Genomic DNA, 25,222 nt, shown 5'->3' with positions numbered 1-25,222 from the left:
ATTGTCATTCAGGATCAGGTTATTCCAACTAGAAATTACCTGAAGTATATTGTCAAAGATCCTCAAGTCCAAAACGACAAATGCCGATATGGATGTCATGTTCAAGAATCCATCCAACATCTTACCGGGGACTGCCAGGCGTTTGGCAGAACTGAGTATAAAGAAAGCCATGACTCAGTAGGAAAGATTCTTCACCAGAAACTAGCTAGCTAACTTGGACTTCTCCAGACCGACCATCTCCCTTATTATCAATACGTCCCTGATAGAATGCTTGAAAACGACAACTACAAGCTATACTGGGATCGGACTGTGCTCACAGACCAACGCGTGGCACATAATAGACCGGATCTCATACTAGTTAATAAACTTACTAGGCAAACAACATTTATAGATGTGGCGATACCTAACAACAATAATGTGCTTAAGCACAACGAAAAAATCGCCAAGTATAGAGATCTCGAAATACAAATAAGGAAACAATGGAGAATGGAAAGTACCCAGATAATACCTATTTTCCTTTCTACTACTGGAGTTATTCCGAAGAACCTCATAAAAATCATCAAAAAGTTGGGTCTAAATGAACAACTTTACAAGACCATGCAGAAAGCTGTACTACTCGCGACGGCCAGAAGTGTACGAAAATTTTTGGGAGACACACCTGCATACCAAGTCACCTAAGGCTCGATAACATGGAAAGAGGTGGGATGAATCTATCTGGGATGAATCAATTTTTCCCTTAGAGGGAGTGTGAGCCGTATGGCTAATTCTGGACAGAAATATCTAAAAACAGAGAACTATTTTGAAACTGTATCCACCTTTAGCTACTTGGAAGTAACAGTAGGGAAAACCAGGAAAGAAAGAACAGAGGAAATAATTATTTTGAAAGGCAAAAAACATATGGAATATATATAAATCTACCGAGAAGCAAGACTATAAGTAAGGGAAGAAAGATGAACCTATACAAGACCTTAATAAGACCTGTTGTTATATATGGGAAGAAATCAACGACGATTAACAAGAAAGTGGAAGAGAGTCTTCTGAAATTTGAAAGAAAATAATGAGAACGATACTGGGCCACAATGTACCAGAGAGGGAGGAGTAAGAATGGAAACAAATGCAGAAATTGGAGAAGAATTAGAGAGAGAAGATGTAGTCAGATACATAACATCTCTTCGCTTAGAACGGATAGGACATATATACAGAGACGCGCCCACACTCATATTATGTTGAGAAGGATAACTAACTGGGCACTGCTATGGTCCAGGTATAGAGGAAAACTTAGAAGATGTCTGGATGATGTAGAAGAAGGCATAAGAGTAATGAATGTTAAATACTGGAAAACCCAGTGCAAGGACAGGAAGAAATGGAAAAGAGTCACGGCAGCAGCAAGCTAGAAGAAGAATAAGAGTAATGAAGGTTAACGACTTGGAAACTCAGTGCAAGGCTAGGAAGAAATGGAAAAAGTCACTAAATTAACAAGTTATAAATGACAGAGCAGTAATCCACATCACCCAAGAATAGTGTTGTTCTGAAGCTATTTTCTTGTGGCATTTTTGTAATTAACTATTTTTAATGGGAAATAAGCCACAATTTTACTAAAAAATTGATTTTATTAACGTTACTGAATGTAATAACTTATGATGAGCTTGAGTCAACATTAGTTCTACAACTCGACATTTAGAAGGAAGTAGAATGGGGTGTTTTTGATTATACGATATGGGGGCGTGTCGGAGACGTCCTCCCACACGAATCAGCGCATCATTATGTTGTAGGAATTGAGTTTACGAATGGCTTTATTGGTCACGAGTTTAGCATTTTTCAAATCAAGAATCTCTTTTTTAAAGTAGATACTTTGGATATACCTGATGATCGCGTGATCAGCGATCTCCATTTCGGGTGGCGTCAATATATCCGTATCTCGTGGGGAGTTAGGTATTTATTTTCTTTTTAATATTACTGATGAATCTAAAAAGATAAGCGACAATTCTTTGAATTTTACGAAAAGAAGAAGATTTAGCGAATAGATTTTCAAAGGTGTCGTTGAGTTCGTGATTTGTTGCTATGTTTGAGACAACTGACTTCCTTAATTCAGGAAGATCATCCTCAAGATGAGGAATTTGATGAAGAGAAAAATCGATGGAATTGTCTCTAATAAAGCTAGGTCCGCATAACCAGTCTTCGGTGGTCTGGGGATTATCAAAGACATTTATCCCTCTGGAAGCGGGGTCAGCGATGTTTTCGTGACTTCTGACGAAATAGAAATCACAAGGAAAAGTTTCCAACAAGGAATTGACCTTTTGAATTCTGTTTTGTACAAAAATGTTCCAAATGTGTTTTTTAGAAAGTATCCAAGACAAGGCAATTGTAGAGTCAGCAAAGAGATGAGATGAAGATATACTCAAATTTTTCTTGAAGGTGTGAAAAAGTCTATGAGCCAGAGTGACTCCCAACACTATTCCACAAAGTTCCAATTTGGGAATAGTGAGTTTATTTTTTAGCGGAGAAATTTTGTTTTTAGAAGCGATAAGCCGCGACGATACAGAAAAGTCTGAGTATGTCGCTTTGAGATACACACAAGTGCTGTATATTTTTTCCGATGCGTCGGTGAAAATAATTAATTGAACATCAACAACTTTCTTTTGTAAGAGTAAGCATCGAGGTACCTTGACCTCTTCTATAGTTTTGAATGTCGATAAGAGGTTTTGCCAATTTTTCATAATGATGGGTGAGTCAATGGGTTGATCCCAGTCCAATTTCTGGGTCCATATTTCCTGTATCAAGAGCTTAGCGTTCACAAGGACAGGGGATAACCATCCTAGCGGGTCATACAAAGTAGCAATGTAGGAGAGAATAGTACGTTTAGTAACAACATTAGCCAATTTGAAGATAGAAGTTTTAAACGAAAAGTGGTCGTGTTCTGAATCCCAGAATATGCCTAAGACTTTATCAGATCCCGTGAAGTTAAGACTGACTTCAGAGATGGGATTTAAATTGTGTTGAGACAGAAATTCTGAAGAACTGCAGTTCCACTTGTGGAGGAGGAAACCATGGGTTTCTAGCAAAGAAGTTAATTGTTCGAAAAGGCAATTTAATTCATGAAGACTGTCAGCACCGCTGATCAGGTCATCCATATAGATAGATTCTTGCAGAACACTAGTAGCAAGTTCGTGGGTATGTTTGTTGTTGTCAGCGATGTGCTTGATAACTCTTTGAGCGATAAATGGGCTACTTGGGAGCCCGAAGGGTAATCTTTGAAATTGATAGCACCGTAAAGGCTGCTGAACATTGTCCCTAAAGAGAAAATTTAACAGAAATGTTTCAGTGGGACAAATGGCGATTTGTAGGAACATAGCCTTGATGTCGCCTACTAGTGCGAATTTAAACTGACGAAACTTAGCGAGAATGTCAAAAAGTTCATGTTGGACGACATAACCTTTGTCGTAACTGAGGGAGATTCCCGTAGACGATTTATTGTTTGGATCGAAAACTATACGAGTGGAAGTAGTAGAGTTGGATTTGAAAACGGGAAAGTGAGGGAGAAAGTAATTAGGTTTACCTGAGTCATTTAGCATTTTTAACGGCACTTGAATTATTTGTCCGTTATTGAGATATTCCGATATATACTTTTCCAATAAATCAGGGTTGAGTTGAAAACGTTTCTCGAGACTGAGAAAACGTCTTTTTGCCGAGAGAAACGAATTTCCCATGTCTATATCTTCGATAGGGAGTTTGAGATTGAGTGTGGACTCATATCGTCCATTGGGGAGAACATTAACATGTTTTACAAAATTAATTTCAGCGGGGTGATCATTAATGAGATCGGTGTTCTTAGGAGCGGCTTCTTCCAGCTCCCGGAATTTTTGTAAATGATCGGATAGTTCCTCGTTGGGCACTACCGGCTCATTTACGGCGGAAGGAGTGTTATGAGAACAACAAGTAACGAGAGAGTTTGAATAAAATTTCAAAGCCTTTTTAGTATTTTTCGACTTGAGAGCAAAGTCTGGAACTGACCCTGATATCGTGTACCCGAGTAGAGTGCGTTGAAGAACGGAAAGACCTTTTCCCAAACGAATTATTTCAGGTTGAATGATATCGTTATACAGGTCTGCACCGAGCAGGATACCAATTGGGGATGTTACATGGAACATCGGATCACCTAATGGTATTTCTGAGGGTATGTTTAGTTTGCTCGTCGAAATAGAAATTTGAGGAAGCGGATTTGTTATCTTTGGGAGTACAGAGCACGAGATGTCAAAAGGAACGTCGTTAGCGACAGCGAAAATTGTTGTATCTACAATAGATTGAGACGAGGATGAGGTGGAGTTAATTCCGTTGATCCGTAATTTTCCATCTCTAGTGGTGAGTGACAGTTCCTTTACGAGGTCAGCACTGATAAATGAAACCTGTGAGGCCGAGTCTAAAAGTGCCTTTGCGAAGACCCTCTTGCCGCTAGGAGCGACAAGATAGACCTGGAGTGTGCTTAATAACACCAAATGATTATCAAACGAGGCTGCAGATAGAGCCATTGAATGTGGAGTCGAATTTTGAAGATTAACTTCCGTTTCAGGAGCTCTAACATGTGAGGGCCCCTGTTGTGAATTACCCTGTATATGGGAGTTATTTTAGATAGCGGTTTTATTATGATTATTTGAGTTGTGTTGGCCAACAGCCGCGGAAGGGTTACTATGACCCGTTTTGTCGAAATGGAGCAACGTGTGATGACGAGATTTACAAACTATGCAAGAGAATTTGGATTTACACTGATCGAGCATGTGAGACCCAAGACAATTAATACAAAATTTATTTTGTTTGACAAAACTAAAACGTTCTTTAGAATTCAACTGCTTGAACTGAGGACAAGAGTAGATCGAGTGAGAGTCGTTGCAATAGGAACATTTCTTAGGACCTAAGCGAGGCGAAAGGTTACTGGTAGAAGTGTCTGAGGCTAGGTGTAAAGATTGTCTGGAAGTAGTAGTCGATTTTGGTTTCGATTGAGAGTGAATATTCTCAAGATGAACAACGCGTGTCTCGATTTCCCCTAGAAAATGGACAAAATCAGGGGTAGCTTGGCTACCACCGGATTGGAACTCAAGAGCCCTAATGGTAGGTGCGTCGAGCTTCTGAGTAGCGATATATATGAGAAGTAAATGCAAGAGATCTGAAGGGGGCCTATTCAAGTTCAATAGGGCCTTGAAATTATTTGACATGACCGTATGAAAACTTCTTAATTGTGAGTGATTTGCGTTTCCAGAAATAGGAGGCGCATCAAGAATTTGAGAGATGAGAGTTATGGGAACCGAATCACACAACTTGGTTATATCAAGTTTTGCGGTGAGCCTCTGTCGGTTATATTTTGATCGGTCAGCCATGTTGCGAGAATGTGAGATTAGATAGATTATTTGCAAATTTCTAAACCTATAAATCGATGCGAAAATGAGAGAATATGTACAACATATTATATATTACACGTTTAATAGTGTGAGATTGGCTTAATAGTATCACCCTGTATGAGTGCAGATTAGTATATGTAATACAAAACTATAAAATTTCAAATATATGCAATTTTCCAAAATGGGTATTTTTCAGCAAGTGTGAGACACCCTTAACAAGTATTTAAATTAATTAAATTGAAGGAAAATACAATTATTTATTTTCTATAGTTTTCTAGAAGTGTAAAATGAGCTTAAACGAAGCTAAATGTAGCAAAAACTTACAATTTATGCAAGAGAACAAAATTATTTTTAATAATTTTTGTAACCTGTGAACCAAGCTTAATCGGATTCAAAATTATAAATTTAATTTAAATCAAAAGGTTGAACAAACAATGTTAAACTTATAACACCCGTACTATCAGCCAAGAAATGAGTACACTTTTTGTATACTATAAACAGAAAAATATATTTACGAAAATAAAATAAAGTAATGTGCCCTGTAAATATTTTTTCATACAAACAATACGACTCCTTTATTTGAACAAAGCAAGTAGTTTCTGAAATTACACATGTAGACCGGGCTTAACAACCTACCAGCTATTGTAGAGACGTGCTGGGTTAAATACTGAGAATTTGAGTGCAGAAAGAGAGGAATATTTTATTTTTGTGCCGGGGCGGCGTGGCTTGGAAATTTCCAAATGCAACAGAAAGACACTATAAATGAAAAACCGTTATTCTCAGAATAGAGATTATCAAAATATGCAAATACGAAGGACCTTGAAGATTTAATTAATAAATAATTAATATGATACGGCTCGATGGATCAGACATGTTAAGGCAATACGTAAAGTATCCTCAACAATGGTAACCTGTACTTATTGTACGGTTACAGAGTATATTTCCATAGGTAAGCTGGTTAAGAGTAGATAACGATTTTTCAAATGTGATTTAAAGTATTATCTGCATAAATGGCACAAAGAAATATTTGCTATGAGAGGTATGGTTCAAAATGCATACAGTATCACGGTTAATAAGTCATGTTAACATATATGTAGAGTTCAACACTTACAGTTTTATTCCTTGTTGAAGTCGCCATCAGAGCTCTGATTGAATACCATAATCCATGCAGAACCATAATAGTTGTAAGGCACTCACTAATATGCTAAATAAATTATCTTTGGTAATACTGAGCAAATTAAATGATCTAAGCGGTATAAAACGAATAGCAAGAAAGACCGGTATGCGGCCTTTTTCAACGAATAGCGGGAGAACGATTATGAGAGATGATTTTAGTTTGGAAGCTATTTACGATCTGCTGCGGCGAGAGGTTGAAATGCGAGTCTCAACAATAACCTGGAGTTTCCAGAAAGGTCTACATAAATACGACTTGAATTTTAAGTAATCAGTAGTACAGGGGCGTAACTAATTATTTTAGTGAGCCGTGTATAATATATTTATTGTACACAGATAAACACTAATTTTTTAATAAAAAAAAATGTTTATAGAAAAAATAGTTAATAAATAAATATTTTTTATTAAATTGTTTAAATACATGTTTCAAAATAATCGTACTATATAATATTTTAGAAGCATACGTACAAAAAATGTTCCTTAAATTCGTGGTTTTCCAAAATAAAAATACTAAAAATTCTATACCAAGACACTTATTTTTTGTAAATCCATTGTCTCCATTTCAAAGACAATTCGTACATAAAATATATTTGTAATAATTTTTTTGCTAGCAAGTTAATTTATATTTTTTATATATGTTTCCCGAAGGATTTTTTCAACTTTGTAGGTATGGTTCGGTTTTTGTAATTTTTGGTACTTGTTTCCGGCAACCATTGCTCGAAGAACTCTCCTTAGACAAAAAATAATTAATAATTCGTTAAAAAATCAACAAAAACAACAAAATTTTCAATAATAAAAAAACAAAATGATATGAATCTTTTTAATGAAGTGCTGAATTTAATCAGAATTTTGGTTAATCTGATTACATTTCAATAACTCACAGGAAGATTAAGATTAACCCATAGGATCGAAAGTTTAGCAAGTAACCTCCCATTAAGACAACTTAATGCAATTCTATTCATTGAAATCCAATGCTTTTTAAAATCTTAAAAAACAGACAGGTCACTTTAGTTGTTATAGTCCTGTCGCCAGGGGGGGTACAACGGCCTCCTTAATTCAGATGGACTTACCCAAGTTTTTTTTATATATTTTGACCCGCAGAATACGAATTTTTTGGGTAACAGTTGATCCGGATGTCGATAAGATTGTTATAGACAAAGAACTTGAGGAATTACATAACAGCGATTTCTCGCAAAACAAAACATCTTTTTGTATTTTTTGGGTCATTTTAAGCAAAAAATATTCCTACAAGTTTTTTCGTAGAATGCATAGTTTTCGAGATAACCGGGGTTGAACTTTCAAAAAATCGAAAAATTGTAATTTTTGAACCCGAATAACTTTTGATTAAAAAATAAAGTAGCAATTCTGCTTACCGCATTTGAAAGTTTAAGTCAAATTATATCGGTTCTGATTATTTTCATTGCTAGAAATTTATTATTTTATTGTTAAACAAAGCTACAAACACCTAGTATGTGAGTGATGTTTTCAATGATTTCTCATTTAAAATCGAACGAGTAGGTAGAGTAGCTACGAGTGCAAGCGAGGCAATTTCTACGTAGCATGCGTTAAAACGCATGTATTAGGCACGGGAAACACTGTGTTTATAGATTAGTTTAACAATAAAAAAATTAATTTTTAGCAATGAAAATAATCAAAACCGATATAATTTGACTTAAACTTTCAAATGCGGTAAGCAGAATTGCTACTTTATTTTTTAATCAAAAGTTATTCGGGTTCAAAAATTGCAATTTTTCGATTTTTTGAAAGTTCAACCGCGGTTATCTCGAAAACTATGCATTCTACGAAAAAACTTGTAGGAATATTTTTTGCTTAAAATGACCCAAAAAATACAAAAAGATGTTTTGTTTTGCGAGAAATCGCTGTTATGTAATTCCTCAAGTTCTTTGTCTATAACAATCTTATCGACATCCGGATCAACTGTTACCCAAAAAATTCGTATTCTACGGGTCAAAATATATAAAAAAAACTTGGGTAAGTCCATCTGAATTAAGAAGGCCGTTGTACCCCCCCTGGCGACAGGACTATTACTATAGGTATCTTAACAACGTTGTGTATGATTTAAAATAAAAATGTACAAGGAGGCCATAAATATTGAAGAAAAATTAAAGTTATGATTGGTATAACGCAGATAAACCAAAAATATTCTCAAAATATTCCATTCTAAGAGAAACAGAATAAGCAATAATTAAATAATGTGGTAACTTGAAAAATCGATGTAAAACTACAAAAATATTCAGACTTTGAACCAGAAAATCAGTTGAACCTAAAAATTCACATGAAAAGGTTAGCATCCTTGAAATATTATGAGAAATGTTCGTGACAAGACATCTAGTAACGTGACAGTTCGTAACCCCACAAATAGTAACGGACAATCCGTAACGCCGTCAATTCGTAACGCCGTCAATTCGTAACGGCGTAACTTCGTAACATCGACAGTTCGTAACTACGATGTCTATCCAAAAATTTAATTAAGTCTTAATCTGTAGGAAAATTAAGGAAAATAAAACTATAAATATTGCAGAAATAAAAATTATAATCTATTTGTTAAAACCAGACAAGCTGCTCTGGCATTTGGAGTTACAAATATTTCCAGCAGCTTTACATTTGCCACTTCGTACTTTACCCACAATATACAGGGTGGGGCATTAGTGTGACAAAGTCCAATTACTCGTTTCTCGTAAGAGATACGAAAAAAAGTTATTTAGGTAAAAGTTGGGGCACACATAGTACCATAATTTAAAAATATTTTCAAATATACAGGGTCGTCCGTATTGACAGGGTGACACAAACTTTTGTTTTTTTTTTAAAGGAACATCCTGTATTTTTTTACATTTTTGGATTCTCCTCGATGTTTCCTTTCTTAAAATATATGGTTTTGTAATATTATACGAGGTAGTTTAAAAGATAATTACGTTTTTTTTTTTAATTTCGTAGCAAAATCTACACTCTGTAGAATTTTAGTGATTTGACATCAAATTTTTATTTTATGTTCAAACGATTTTTAATATAGTCTGCTATTGTTAAACATTAACAGTATAGCGAAATGTTTAATTTTAGTATACAGGGTGGGTCGAAACTCGGAATGAGTATTTTCTGACTTTTCTTAAATGGAACACCCTGTATTTAAGTATTTTAAGGAAATTATATTTTATGGTACTTTTTTATTTCTTAAACATTCCCTATACCTAAGTGCTTTAATTTGTAAGTTATTCGTGATTCTTTAAGCCAAACATTAATTGTAAGAAAAATTACGTGAAATTTTATTAGGTGGCTGTGAAAATATTTAATCAAAAATAATTTTTGGAAAAGAAAATACATCATAATCTAGTCTGATCCTTAATTTATTACTATTGGATGAAATATCCAAATAAATTCGTAGTTAAGGTTGTTGGTGCGCAAAATATTAATAAAAACATACAATATTCTACCTAGTCGGCTATGACACTAAATTTCCTTAAAAATTTGATATTATACTATTTTTATAGATCCAGTTGCTTCGTTACCATTACTAATATGTATTTTTCTTATGAGAAACTGATTAATAAGATTTTGGTGCTAGTGGAATATAACAAAAATGTGCTACTAGCAATAAGAATTTTTCATCAGAAATTCCCTGATAGTAGACAACTAAGAAGAGAAACGATTAAAAATATACTAGAACGGTTTCAACGGACTGATCACTTCGATTATGATAAATCTGCTCGAATAAAAACTATTGTAAGTGAAGAAAACAGCAATTAAATGTAATCCTTAGTGTCACTATGAGGATCTGCATATTAGTAAAATCGTTCTTACAATCTAAGTATCTTGTCTGTTGAAACCGTTTTAGTATCCTTTCAAAAGTTTCTCTTTTTGCTTGTCGTCTATCAGGTAATTGCTGATGATACATTTTTATTGCAAGTAGCTCATTTTTGTTATACTCTCCGAGCACAAAGCCATTTTAATCCGTTCCTCATTAGAAAAATTAATATTAGTAATGGTATCAAATCAACTGGAACTATATAAATAGTGTAATGTCAAATGTTTAAGCAAATTTTGTGTCATAGCCAACTAGGCAGAATTTTGTATGTTTGATTCATATTTTAAGCACCAACAACCTTAACTACGAATGTATTTGGATATCTCATCCAATACTAATAAATTAAGGATCAGGCTAGATCATTATGTATTTTTTTTTTCGAAAAATTACTTTTGATTGGATATTTTCACGGCTACCTAATGAAATTTTACGTAATTTTTGTTGCAATTAATGTTTGCTTAAAGAATGACGAATAACTTACAAATTAAAGCACTTAGGTATAGGGAATGCTTAAGAAATAAAAAAGTACCATAAAATATAATTTTATTACAATACTAAAATACAGGGTGTTCCATTTAAGAAAACTCAGAAAATACTCATTCCGAGTTTCGACCCACCCTGTATAATAAAATTAAACATTTCGATATACTATTAATGATTAACAGTAGTTATTCGCGGTGTGCAAGTACTTGGAAGGGAAACGAGAAACGACCGTGCGCGAGTCGCGGAGAAATATTACAACTATCTTAAATAATTCATATTGTCAATTGAAATTGTCAAATTGACGTATATTTCATACCTTCTGTCATTGAAGCAGAAAAATTATATATTACTCCACAATATTGATATGATATGCAATTATTATATAAAGGTAAATTTAATTAATTGTATTTTGCTTGCAGTACTGCATTTTAATAACTAATTTTATTTACTACATACAATTGTTTACGTTTGCATAACATAACCTGCATCTTATTTTTTCTTCTTATTATTTTTTTGGACTATGGCCTTGACAATTATCCAGCAACCAGGACTAATATAATTGGCCAATATAATTAAAAGTGCGAATAAAAGTACAGAGCGTAGAAATAGAGGTCGCTTTGCCGAACTTGCACGGTCCCAATACTAAAAATCGTTTAAATGCAAATAGAAAATTTGATGTCAAATCACTACAGGGTGTAGATTTTGCTACGAAATTAACAAAAAAACGTAATTAACTTTTAAACTACCTCGTATAATATTACAAAACCATATATTTTAAGAAAGGAAACATCGAGGAGAATCCAAAAATGTAAAAATATACAGGGTATTCCATTTAAAAAAACATAAATTGGTGTCAACCTGTCAATACGGACGCCCCTGTATATTTGAAAATATTTTTAAAATATGACACTATGTGTGCCCCAACTTTTACCTAAATAACTTTTTTTCGTATCTCTTACAACAAACGAGTAATTGGACTTTGTCACACTAATGCCCCACCCTGTATACAATCAGTAATGCTAAATGTACTGAAAAACGTAAATGTTGGTGTTACGAATTACACCGTTACGAATAGTTATGGTTACGAACGGTCAATGTTACGTAGTGTCATCGTTACGAATTGACGGCGTTACGATTGTCCGTTACCGTTTGTGGGGTTACGAACTGTCGCGTCAAGAGATGGCATGGGACCGAAATATCATGTTTCAAGAAATGTGCTAAGGAATCTAACTTAATTTATGTGAGCAAAGTTAGGAAGAGGAACAAAAAATTCACTATGTATATGAAATACATTTATACGAAGTTGTTATTTACCAAAAATGTAATGTATGCAACAAAATGTGAAATTTTTGAAATTGTAATCTTAATTATACGGTTTAACGTTAATATTTCGAGCGATAGTTGTCGATATAAAACTATACGGAGTCGTAGTTTCTCTCATACATAAAATTATTTACTCTTCTCTCTTAAAAAACTTATTCTCCTCCGCCATGTGTATCAACTCGTCCATATCGGCTTTGTCTATGTCTTCGTCGCCGTAGCCCCATACCTCGGGATGAGTTCCGTCGCCTGTTTTCTGGGCTCTTCTCAAGATCATGTCTTTGGAGACGCTTTTTAGATCGTACGCCCAGCCCAGTCGAGCGAAGAAGTTGATGAAGTTTGTTGATGGGTTGTACAAGTTGCCCAGCTCACCGGTCTTGTAGTCCCATGGAAACACGTGGTGGTAATTGTGCCATCCCTCGCCTAAGGCCGCTAAGGACACTGCTAGGTTTTCTACGGAACTAATATACCTAAAACAGGAAAATAAATTAAACAATAGTAACACCAAACATTATCGTACTAGCTATTTGTAAATTATTTACAAAAATTTTACAGATAGCTAAATATTTGTAAAATATTTATAAACCATTTTAAGAAATGGCTTTCTATGGCTTTTGTATAATTATTTATTTTAAATTTTCGACATTTTCTATCAATCAGTTCTAAGATAACGGGTCAATGAGTTAGGGTATAGAGATTTCTACATTGTAAAATTGGACGGGGTCGAGTTCGCTCCCAATGGTAAGAATTTTACCTGAACTAAAAAAGGTAGAGTCCGAATTGGCTCCCATAGACAAAATTTATTTTACCTAAACATGTCGAAAATATCACCCAGCGTTGTCACTTCTTTCAAATTTTCTCTTTTTGTTAGAAACAGGTACCTTCCTAGAAATATCTATGGGAAAGGAGGAAAACCTAACCCTTCGGTCCTAACTTAACTTTCGGGTATTAGAGTGTAGAGCGCAAACCGGCAGATTTCAGGTAAGAGCGCAAAACGGTCGAGAGCATACCGGCCGACACCGATAATCTGTGTTAAAATTGCCACATATGCCAATGTTGAACTAAAACAAACTCTAAAAGTATTTGTCTAAAAGTAAAATTTTCCTATAAAAAGTCTATATCACTATGTAAATTTCCTAAGCAGTATAAATATTACACGATTTGGCAACAATGTTTAATGTTTCCGCGATTATATGAGAGCCTACCCGCATTCATGCGGGAGCCAATTCGTACCCTTCTAAAATATACCTGAACGAAGCGGAGCGAACTCGACTTCACCCGTAAAATTATATACACATTAACATTCAGTATTATGGCATCATACTAGACTAGCAATGCAACCTCTAGTCAACATATTAAGGTAAGAGCGGAAACCCAAAATGTATTACCGTCGAACCTGCTTATTAGAATACCCTTTACAGGAATATCCCGCTTTAAATATTAGAAATTTTAGGTCCTGAAACGTTTCCTCTAGCCACCAATGATCGGTTATTAAAATAATCCGATTATAAGAATACTTTTGCTTCTCACAAAGGCACTCACATTTTACTCTTTTTCAACTGGTCTTGAGTGAAATATTTTCAATCTTTTTTATCAGCCCCCTTGAATAACTCTTTTCTTCGATCTCCATCATAGCTGCAGAAAAAAGACTGCATGCTAAGGTGTCGTGTGATGTACGCAACGTTACTCAAGGATAAAGTATCAACTTAGATGGCTAGAGGCTAGAGAAAATCTTATGTCCTTTCTCGTACAGTCTGGTCAAGGATGATATAATAACAGGCTCCCACTATTTTACAGAATGGACTGTAAATTTAGGGCTTAACAAAAGCCCCCAGAAGTCCAGAATCATGAAATTTACCAGAAGGGGGATTGGGTCCTCTAAGCCTAAATGGTGACTGAAGCACATTGTCTTACTAGATCCCTACTGGATCTAACTCCTTTACACATACTAAACATAGTTATAAGGGGAACTGTGTAACGATGTGGTTCCCAGATACTGGCTTAAAGTGCCTTTCCAAGTAGACATATACCCACGAGAGATATGGTGTAGAGGAAACACTACCAAGGCTGCAGAGTTATACCAGGAACAGACACAAGTCTAAAATTGCAGAAGGATCGGGTTTAGCAATATTTAGTAGTGGTGAACAGGTAAATATTTTGATTCCACTAGGCCGTATTCCAGGCAGAAATTTATAAAATAATGCACTCTGCAACGAAATTACCACAAGAATATGCGGACTGAAGCTGGTCAATATATGCATATATAGTGAAGCTCCCATGGGAGTTCTTCGAAACCCTAAGGTCGAATCTAGAACAGTGTATTAATGCTGCAAAGAACTTAGCAGACTGGCTAGCAGAATAATTTACCAGTGGTACGGATTACAGGTCACTGGGAAATAAAGATAAATGGAGGATCAGATGAACTTGTTAGAAAAAGATTTGTACAACACAACACTCACTATTAAAGTCTATTAACTTAATCACATAGCAAAATGTATTTTGAGTGGACATGTGCTATTAGAGCTGATATTCTGCGGAAGACAAGCACGAATCAGCTCAAACCAGGAATCAGCTTTATACTCGAGACTCGCCGGGATAAATGTTGGTTGAAATTCAACGCACTATTTAGATAATTGTGGTTTAAAACGTTCCCTGACATCTAATTTTTGAAATATAAAATACTAATAATAATTAAACTTACTTATCATATGGTTTCTGGCCCCACATATGCGCAGCACTATTCACGAAGAAGGCAATGTTTAATGTCAACGTAAATCTAGTATTAAAGTTTATCCAAAATGAGTTCCAAATGGTTTCGTTCCAAAAATATATAGGAATGCTCACTGGTAATATAATATTGAATAATAAGAACAACGGTGGATAGTATCTAAAAGAAAATCAAATTAATATATAATAAATTATTATAAATAATACAATGTTTGCAATACATTATAGTCAGAGAACGAAATAGTTGCCAGTGACTCATTTCGAAGTTAGTGGATTATTACGGAATTTGATGAGAAAGAGGAGTAATTTCAGGGGCATGTAAAATTATACTATAATTATACATATATAATTCTATAATTTTATAATTACACTATTACTAACTGCCAACTATTTCATTCTTTGGGTATATTATATGACTGTTTTGAATTCGGTATGAAAGTGTCGACTTAAATGAATGGTCCAATGTGCTGAATTGTACAATTGTAAATTCTCCCAAGCTTTAAAATACGGTTGTAAGTATTGAAATTGTATAGGCACATTTATTTAACTCTCCAGAGGTGACGTGCGGTCCACAGATTCGACTATGAAGTTAATCATCTTTTACTGCGCCGACTTTCAACAAAGCGCTCCGTGCATGTAACTACATGTACCAAATAAAGTCATTCGCTGTCCCGTGACGGCTCAGTTTTATACGAGGTTCCTTCGTAATTAAGTATTAGTGTGTCAGACCCTACGTTACTGAAATCAGCTACCTACCCAGTTTACTGAAAATAAAGGTAGACCAAGTCAATCAACCAATCAAGAATAAATAAAAATGTATACCATTTTTTATTCTGTTGCAATGCAAAGGCAAAACTGTCTTAGTTTTATTAGTACAGAGAGCGCAAACCAGCACTCTAAATCGATGATTTTCGCCTCTTGTTGGAGGCATCATCAGAGAGGCGTAGGTTTGATGTTCTCTGCTCCAAGTGACAAACCTTCGAGAGTTGTCCTCGAACTGCAACTGACTTTATGGAGTAGGTGCCTAGCGGCATCTGATAAATGAGAGTCAAAGTTTTTCAACCTAATAAAAATATTAAAAATATTTCTAAAATATATTTAATTGAAAAACTTATTGAAACATTTTCCTGGTGACACCTCCATGGCATCTAAAAATTGCAAGCCAGATGGATGCTGCAGTGAAGACAAGAGGGAATTCTTAAAGTTGCAAAGTTGGAATTTACCAAGCTGTAGACGAGGCTGTGAATTGGAACTTTTAGAATTCCCTCCTGTCTTCACTGCAGCATCCATCTGGCTTGCAATTTTTAGAAGCCATGGAGGTGTCACCAGGAAAATGGTCCAATAAGTTTTTCAATTAATTATCTTTTATCCCTTATTATACCTGTTATTTACCATTGGCGCGCATACGGGTAATATGATGGCTCATATTACCCGTATGCGCGCCAATGGTGAATATTAAATTCTTAATTGTATGTCAAAAAATATGCAATAACTACGTCATAAAACCCACCAAATTGCATTTGCATATCTCAACCGGTTTTAAAGCAATAAATAAATCGTCAGTTTGTCAGAAAAATTTCAACACCCCCTATTTTGGAAACTAAGCAGTTGCGGACCTAAGTTTATAAAGCAAACTGTCATTATTTTTTCATGCAGAATTACCCCTTAAACTTTGCCAAAATTGTTTAAAAACACCCTGTATTGATAAACAACATGTCTACTTGGTAAAGCACCTAACTTTTTTATTATCCAACATAAGCGAATCAATCATCCAACAAAATGTTAAGAAAGCATGAGGCTATAGTTAGGTCTTAATTTCAGTATTCTACAAATGCTAGAATATTCCGCAGTGTGATGCAAACTTTAAGAAAAAAACACAGTTTGATTCGTACACCCGGTATATAATGGACATTTACCTGTTTAGCAACAATATTATTATAACGATATTGTTAAGGAATAAGACTATAACATATGTATTAAAAAATCACTTAAATCGTACAAAAGGTTTAGGAGATATAAGACATCAAAAATAACCCATTTTTAAGGTGGTCGGTTAATTTTGGTCCAGAGTGTATTTTAGAAAAATTAGAACTATTTTAAGTGTTACTTTATTTTACTAGTAGTACTATCTATACATTAGTTGATAATTTGGAAAGGAAAGTTTTCATTAGAATTCTTACCTACATGTCATAACCTAAGAAAGTCATAACCTTAACTGATTCTTCCTAACGTAACATGTTGTTAAATAAAATGGAGTAATAAAAAAATATCTTTTCTGAATAAAAATGATAAACAATTTAATTTTATTTATTTTTTTTTATTTTTCTATTAGTATTACTCCTATAGAGTAACTAGGTCCATTTTCCGTTGGAATTTACCAAGCTGTAGACGGGGTTGTGAATTGCAAATTTTAGAATTCCCTCTTGTCTTCACTGCAGCATCCATCTGGCTTTCAATTTTTAGAAGCCATGGAGGTGTCACCAGGAAAATGGTTCAATAAGTTTTTCAATTAAATATCTTTTAGAAATATTTTTAATATTTTTATTAGGTTGAAAAACTTTGACTTTTAATTAAGTATATTTGAATTTAGGGAAAATTGTACTTTAGCATCAGACGTTCCAAAACCGAAGAAAAACGTTCTTCTAGCATCTTTGATACATGTCGATGACGAGATCGATGGAACTACACAGAAACCTATGATGATTATTGACTATAACAAAACAAAGGTAGGAGTTGACTAGAAGATGTCCGGCCCTTTAGTAAGTATAATTATTTAAACAATGTGTGTTTATAAGAATTTTACCGTCTTAAAATTTTTAGGCCATATTGCAAGAAGAAGTGATGATAATCTTGAGAGGCTTATAATTTCGGGAAACGTTGAAGGGCGCAGAAGTAGAGGTCGCTCACCTACTCGATGGACGGATCAAGTACAGAAAGCCAGTGGAAAAACATTCTCTGAATCCATGAGGGAAGCTCAGGATAGAAGCCGATGGAAAGAGATAGTTGACCGTATTATAGGGAATCACGACACTCAGCAATGAGGAAACGACTGAGGAGAGAGAGTTTATAAGAATATATAAAGCGATATGTCTCTATGGGTCCAACAGGCCGAGGTCACCAATAATGTGCAAATTTCTTACGTCACCGATGGAGGGTGAAGAGAATATTCAATTAGTAAATCGTAGTAATCTCCTAAAACTAACATGGACCATCAGATTTACAGTCATAATCACTGTCGCCGCTCTCCTCAATCGGATGATAAACTATAACAGGATTAACCACTTCGATGCGACCTTCACAAATCCATAATACTTCAATTAAGTCTTCACATTTTGCTACACTGTTCCCCAAATTTCAGAAGTGGCAGTATCCCATGCTCGTTGCCATGTTTCTAAGACTGCCTCGTCACGGTAACCCTTGCATAAATATTTTTATCGCATATCCCCAAAACACATTCAATTGGATATCCCTTAAATATATTCGCATAATTTTTTGCTTATGTCTTAGTAGTTCTCCGTCCCTCCGTATCAAATAATATATTATATGCTACAACCTCGTTAACGATGCCGACACAGCAACTGGTTCTTCATTTAAAATAGTTATAAAATCTAGATCATCTATTTACTTATTATTTAATAAGGAAATTTGACCACCTGGTGTGAACATAAAGTGGTCCATTGAATCTTCATATTCCGAACCATCGCCTTCATCTGATCTGAGTCACATAAGAATCCGAAGAATATCAGAAGCCTTGTTAGCCCGGAAAATCCAGTTACCAGTTTATTCAACAATAAAGATGAAGTATAGGACACAAAAATATGTTCAGACAAGCAGGCCATCGAAATTTTCAAATCTAAGAATCCTTTCCATTTGCATATTAATTTCTTTAAAAAAGATACTTTAGAACCATCTATAAATCTGGATCCTTTGACTCCACCAAGAGTTAGATTAAGCAATAACTCTAATAGTCGATATCTTCTAGCCAGATTAAGGGAACCAGATATCTTAAAAGCCATTAAACTTCATCTTGCTTTTCTTGCAGGTTTCAACCTGTTTCAGTGTTTTATGATGGATTTACCAACACAAGCGTTAAACTCTTTTTGGCTTCCGAGGGACTTCGTACTAAGACTGAAGATCTATGAAAAATTATTCTAGAATTTAGCGATGTCTATGGAATTGATCCAGATGAGGTGGAAGCTGATCTTGCTGCTTTTATGGCCTTTCTCACTTCTGAAAGAATTATCCATTTATAAAAATCAAGGGAATGTAACCGAAATTATTATTCCGCTGTCTCTCCAAAACGTAGTAGTTTAGCTTTAGAAGTGTACACACGTTAAATTGGTGCTCCCGTGCTTTTTAATTGATTTTTGCTGGAAATAAGGTATTTACTTATTAAGTTTTATTTAAATTATTGCCATCAAAGACTATTAATCGACAATTTAGTGAAACAATTAAATGCATTTTTTTGCGTTGGTCGTGTAATTAAAACATAATCACCAAAAAAGAACTACTGTTTATATACAGAATCAACTTGGATTTTTTCGCTGGTTCCAGTGGCGTGCTAGTGTATTACTCTTTTTTCATTTATTGTTTTATTCTTATTACACCATGCCTTCAAAAATTTGTATGTGTTGTAATAAATCGTTTAAAACCAACTTAATGATTCAATGTTCGGTCTGCAATAGACATTATCGACATGCTTGTGTTAACATAACATCTGAGGAACTCCGTGTCCTGAGTGATCCTGATAAAGGATATAATTGGTCTTGTTCAAGTTGTAGAGTAATTGGCAATCAAATAAGCGATTTGAAAAAATTAATTATATCACTTCAAAATGATATTCAAGAGTTGAAAGCTGAAAATGTGAAAATACAACCTAGTACAGAGCAGGTGGATTTAGAAGAAGTCATCGAGGAACTTAACGACAGAAATAGACGCAAGAAAAATTTGGTCATCTTTGGAGTTCCAGATCACAGTCAACAGGGTGAAGTCGCTAATGATAAGCTGGAGGTTAATAAAATTATTAATCTCTTAGATCCGCAATTTGATATTTCAAATCTGAGGCTATTTAGGGTTGGTCGATTTTCTGATGGAAGAACTCGACCGATCAAAGTAGTTTTACGCGATGAAAATCAAGTATTAAAATTAATTCGCAATTCAAAAGTTCTTAGAAATGGAAATTATAAAAATGTTTCTGTTGCGAGTGATCGCACTCCGCGTCAAATTACACATTATAAAAAATTAAAAGAGGAACTTATTGTAAAAAATTCGGACGGCCAACAAAACTTCCGAATAAAGTATATTAATGGTGTGCCAAGAATAGTCCAAAATTTAAACTGAACAATCCCAACAGCTTTTCAACTTGTAAAGAAGATTTATTATGCTACTATCAAAATGTGCGTGGATTGAACAGTAAATTGAAGACTTTTTTGGCTGCTGTTAGTGTTTCTGAATTTGATGTAATTGCTATAAGTGAAACTTGGTTAAATGAGGAAGTATCCAGTAATGAATTATTTACTGATGATTACGATGTACATCGAAAAGATCGTAAATTTGATTTAGTGGATAAAACAAAAGGCGGTGGCATTTTGCTTGCAATAAAAAATTTTATAAAGTCCGAGGTAATGGATACTTCACCATTTGATCTTCAGTTTCCATTAATTGATATGTTAGTTATTAAATGCAGCATAAGGTATATCGTTTTTTATGTAATGGTATTATATATTCCTGATAAGTTAAGTTTATTAGATTTTGAATTTTTCTTTGAATCTTTAGAGCAACTTGATTATTTGAATGATAATTTTGTGATTATTTTAGGAGATTTTAATGCGCCTAAATTTATTTAGAATGACATATCGGATAGAAAAACTGCAGCAATTTTAAATTTATTTAATACTAATAACTTGGATCAATATAATAATATAAAAAATACACTTGAACGAATACTTGATTTGATAGCATCCAATATAAAATGTACTGTGTCTCACGATGATTTGCCTCTTGTAGCTGAGGATGATCATCATCCGGCTCTACTAATAAATTTTAACAACATATTCTCTAAAGAAGTAACGTTTATTCCAAATTCACTTGATAAAGCTTATAATTTTAGGAATGCAGATTTTGTTAACTTATATTCAAGTATCCTACAGAGTTATTGGAGTTTTATCGAATGCTGCGACGAAGTAGATATTGCTGTACAAACTTTTTATAATAAAATTTATGACATTTTTGATAAGCATATTCCGGTTTACAAAAATCATGCTCATAAATATCCACCTTGGTTTGATTCCGAGATTATAAAAAACATAAAACTAAAAGTTAAATTCCGATGCAAATATAAAAAATCTAAGATTCATTCCGATTTTATTGAGTTTAAAAGATTACGACGACTAATAAAATATCAGGTCAAGGTGGCATATGACAACTACTTGGAGGATATTCAAACAAATATTTCTCAAGACAAAACTAAGTTCTGGTCTTACATTCACTCTAGAAATAAATCATCACGAATTCCTGGAAACATGAGTTTTGAGGGAAGTGATTACAAAGATCCGCAAGCCATAGTGAATGCTTTTGCGGAATTTTTCAGTAGTGTTTATTTAGTTTCTGATGATGAAGGTGGTTGCAATTATCCAATAAACCCATATATGACATCAATTAATTTTCAATCGGTTACAGAGGATGAAATAAATGCTGCTATCAGAAAGTTAAAAGATAAGATGACATCAGGCCCTGACAAGATTCCCTCGTTTCTTATTAAAGATTGCGCTGGTGCATTTGTCATACCTTTAACCAAGATTATAAACTTATCTATACAAAAAATGAAGTATCCAGAACTATGGAAGGAAGCAAGGGTGTGTCCGATATTTAAGGCTGGGGTGAAGTCAGAAATAGAAAACTATAGAGCTGTCTCTATTTTATCTAATTTTTCAAAGGTTTTCGAAATCGTATTATATAATAGGATCTTATCTTCTGTTCAACTTTATATTTCATCTCATCAGCATGGTTTTGTTAATAAAAGATCAACTGTAACCAACTTGGTTTATTTTACCCAATATCTTTCTGAATTTATTGACGATAATGGCCAAGTTGATGTTATATATACCGATTTTTCGAAGGCTTTTGACAGAATTGATCATGAAGTATTACTTAGCAAGCTTTCAACATTTGGTTTTACTGACAGTGCTCTTTTATTGTTAAAATCGTATCTTCAGGGAAGGATGCAGTTTGTAGCATATAATGGTTATGTCTCAGAAAAATATCTTGCTGCGTCTGGTGTGCCTCAAGGTTCCAATCTCGGTCCATTGCTCTTTCTACTATTTATTAATGACCTTCTTGAAAATATTTCATGCGAAAGATTGGGCTTTGCTGACGATTTGAAAATATTTTCTACTATTAGGGAGCTGGATGATTGTAACCAACTTCAGCAGAATATAGAAATATTGGAAAATTGGTGCAACAGCAACAAATTACAACTTAACACAAAAAAATGTAAAGTAGTCACTTTTTCTAGGAAATCAAGTTTATTTGTATTTAACTATAGTTGTCACGATAGAATATTAGAAAAGCAGAACACGGTTAAGGATTTGGGTGTAATTTTTGACACAAAACTCACTTTTGTGGAACATATGTGTGTTAAAGTTTCTGAAGCGTTGAAAGCTTATGGGTTTTTAATTCGCAATTGTAAGTCATTTAATAATATAAAGTCATTAACATTGCTATATTATACTTATGTCCGCTCTAAACTTGAATATGCCAGTATTGTATGGAGTCCTTTCTATGATTGTCATAACATTGCAATTGAAAGCGTTCAGAGAAAATTTCTAAAATTTTTAATGTTTAAAGTAAATGGTCTTTATCCGGCTAGAGGTATAGATAATAATTACTTGTGTGATCGTTTTAGTATGTGTAGTTTAGAATTAAGAAGAAAAGTTGCATCTTTAATTTTTTTGTACAAACTTGTTAATAATGCAATTGATTGTATTTCAATATTACAAAACATTAATTTTAATATTCCAAGGTCAAATTTAAGAACAAATGTATTATTTAGGTGTACAAGAGCTCGTACAAATATTCTATGTAAGGCTCCTATTAATGTAATGTGTAGAAATTTTAATGTTATTGGTAAGCATTGTGACATTTTTTCATGTTCTCAAAGGAACTTTATAAAAGTAGCTATTGAGCGTCTGAAATAAGCACTAATTTTTTATTTTATTTTTTTTATTAATTTATTTTCTTTTTCGGTTTGAATTTATATTAATTTTAGTCTAACTTGTATTATTAATGTTATTTTTTTGGTACTACTGCTTAAATCTTACCTATAGGTGTTATAAATTATGTAATATTTTTATCATTGTCCTGTAAATGGGAAACTGTTGGGCAATAAAGCTATTATTATTATTATTATTATTATTAAAACGAAATTTTTAAACATCACGACGTGTTCTGTGGGACTAGAATCCTCAAATTATTTTAGTGATAACAACTTTAGCATGGTTCTGATTAAAATTCGTTCTATAAGAGACAAAACTGATGAATTGCTTTTGATTCTAGAGGAATTAGGATTTCCCCCGGTAGTTGCGGTTACAGAACACTGGCTTGAAATCAACGAGCCTTTTTTGTATAAAAATACATCACAATTGCTAAGTTTGATCGTCCAAGCTCAGCTCATGGGGGCACCCTAAATCTTTCTACAAATAATGAGTTTTATTTGGTAACAAAATATTACTTTTCTGTTAAATGAAGCCTACTTTGAGTTTTCCTTGGTGTGGTTGTACCTACATTACATGAATTTTTTGAAGAAGCCGTCTCTAAAGTCTGAATAGATATGATGATTGCCGACCTCCGTTACGGAGATGGCACTTGAAGAAGATTCTTGTGTTTGCTCATAAGTTTGCCGCAATTTGATGGTAAGTATGTGGAGCTATTAGATCATCATATTACGCAAACACGATGCCAAAACAAGTTCATTCTGTAAAATTGATTCTTTTGATTTTATCTTGCATATTTATCTTAATTTTCATTTTTAGTACAAAGTTACAGAATATTACTAACAGTAGATCTCTGTTTTTAATACTTGAGGATCTCCCCACATCAGTTATTGTTTTGCTTTATCTGGGCTAAATAATTTTTATACAAATTTTATTTTTATGGATTCTAACGTTATTTTCACTAATTGAACAATCTTTATTGACATTCCTAGGTGTTTTAGTGTCTGCATCATTTACTCCCATTTATCATATTATAGGCTTGTTTGACCATTACATACAGTCGAGCTTTATGTTCGGAACAGGTATTTTTCAATTCTTTAGTTTAGACCCATTACTGAAAAAACTACTTCTTGTTGCCTTCTCTGCGTATTTAGTAGAACAAACAAGATAATATATAATAAATCTTCTCTGACACGAATAATCTCTTGTATTAACACGACTTGTTTTTTACTAGAATACTATAGAAACTAGAATATAATTATACCTATGGTAAATAAACTATTACAACTTACTTTTTTTGCCACATTACGATGGCATCTGTTTCTAAATCACTCATATCTACCGCATTTCTCTTCTCCACAACCTTAGGATGCGGCGTTACTACCAACCAGCCCACATGCGCGAAAAAGAAACCTTTTTTGGCGTTATGGGGATCTGCATCGGTCTCGCTGTACTTATGATGGACCCTATGATCTAATGCCCAGGCGTATACGTGCCTCTAAAAAGTTCAATACAAGAATTAATGCATAAGAAACGAAATACAGTATATGAGAGACTTTATTACACATACATAATAAACATAAATAAACAAAAATTGGTGCAGTGGGCGATATTCAGCCTTATTCTGTAACTTTAAAAAAATCGAATAGAAATGACCAAGTCGAATCGTAATTACCTGAAATCGGAATGTTTGATATCTATCGCGTCATTTTCGTGTTTGGATTGGCATTCTGTAACTCACATCGTAAGTAGGTTAAATCGAAATCGGCAATTTCGATTTCACGCGGTCAAAAGTGGGTCTCTGTCTCGAGCTATTCGAATAGCTCGAGACAGAGACAGTTTCGCCATGTTAATCGCCAACGTCAAGGAGACTTGATAGGGCACGTTAAGAAGAAGAAAAGTGGGTTGTAACCCCGCATTGTCAAGCGAAATTAGTGTTCTGAGACCTGTTTGTAACTGGTTCTAAATTTGAAATACGACACCGTTGCCATATCTTCAATTTTTCATACTATCACACTACATACAGTTACATTTTTAAAAATAGTTTTGAAATAACAAAAAAGAAAAGTTTTGAAAAGTAAACAATAAAATATTAGTGG

General features: G+C 33.9%; 1 protein-coding gene across 1 annotated transcript in view; it reads right to left on the bottom strand.

The window, feature by feature from the left end:
• Positions 1-6,946: 6,946 nt before the first annotated feature.
• Positions 6,947-25,222, bottom strand: part of LOC114329580 (alpha-amylase) — a 412,355-nt gene continuing 394,079 nt past the window's right edge. The window contains exons 11-13 of the mRNA XM_028278736.2: positions 24,416-24,621; positions 14,888-15,073; positions 6,947-12,656 (exon numbers count right to left, since the gene is read on the bottom strand). Coding sequence (XP_028134537.2) covers positions 12,320-12,656; positions 14,888-15,073; positions 24,416-24,621 — 729 coding nt within the window. The 3' untranslated portion in view covers positions 6,947-12,319. The remainder of the gene's footprint in view (positions 12,657-14,887; positions 15,074-24,415; positions 24,622-25,222) is intronic.

The sequence above is a fragment of the Diabrotica virgifera genome, chromosome 1 (genome assembly GCF_917563875.1).
Source record: "Diabrotica virgifera virgifera chromosome 1, PGI_DIABVI_V3a".
Lineage (NCBI taxonomy): Eukaryota > Metazoa > Arthropoda > Insecta > Coleoptera > Chrysomelidae > Diabrotica > Diabrotica virgifera.
This window is presented reverse-complemented; position numbering and strand designations above follow the sequence as displayed.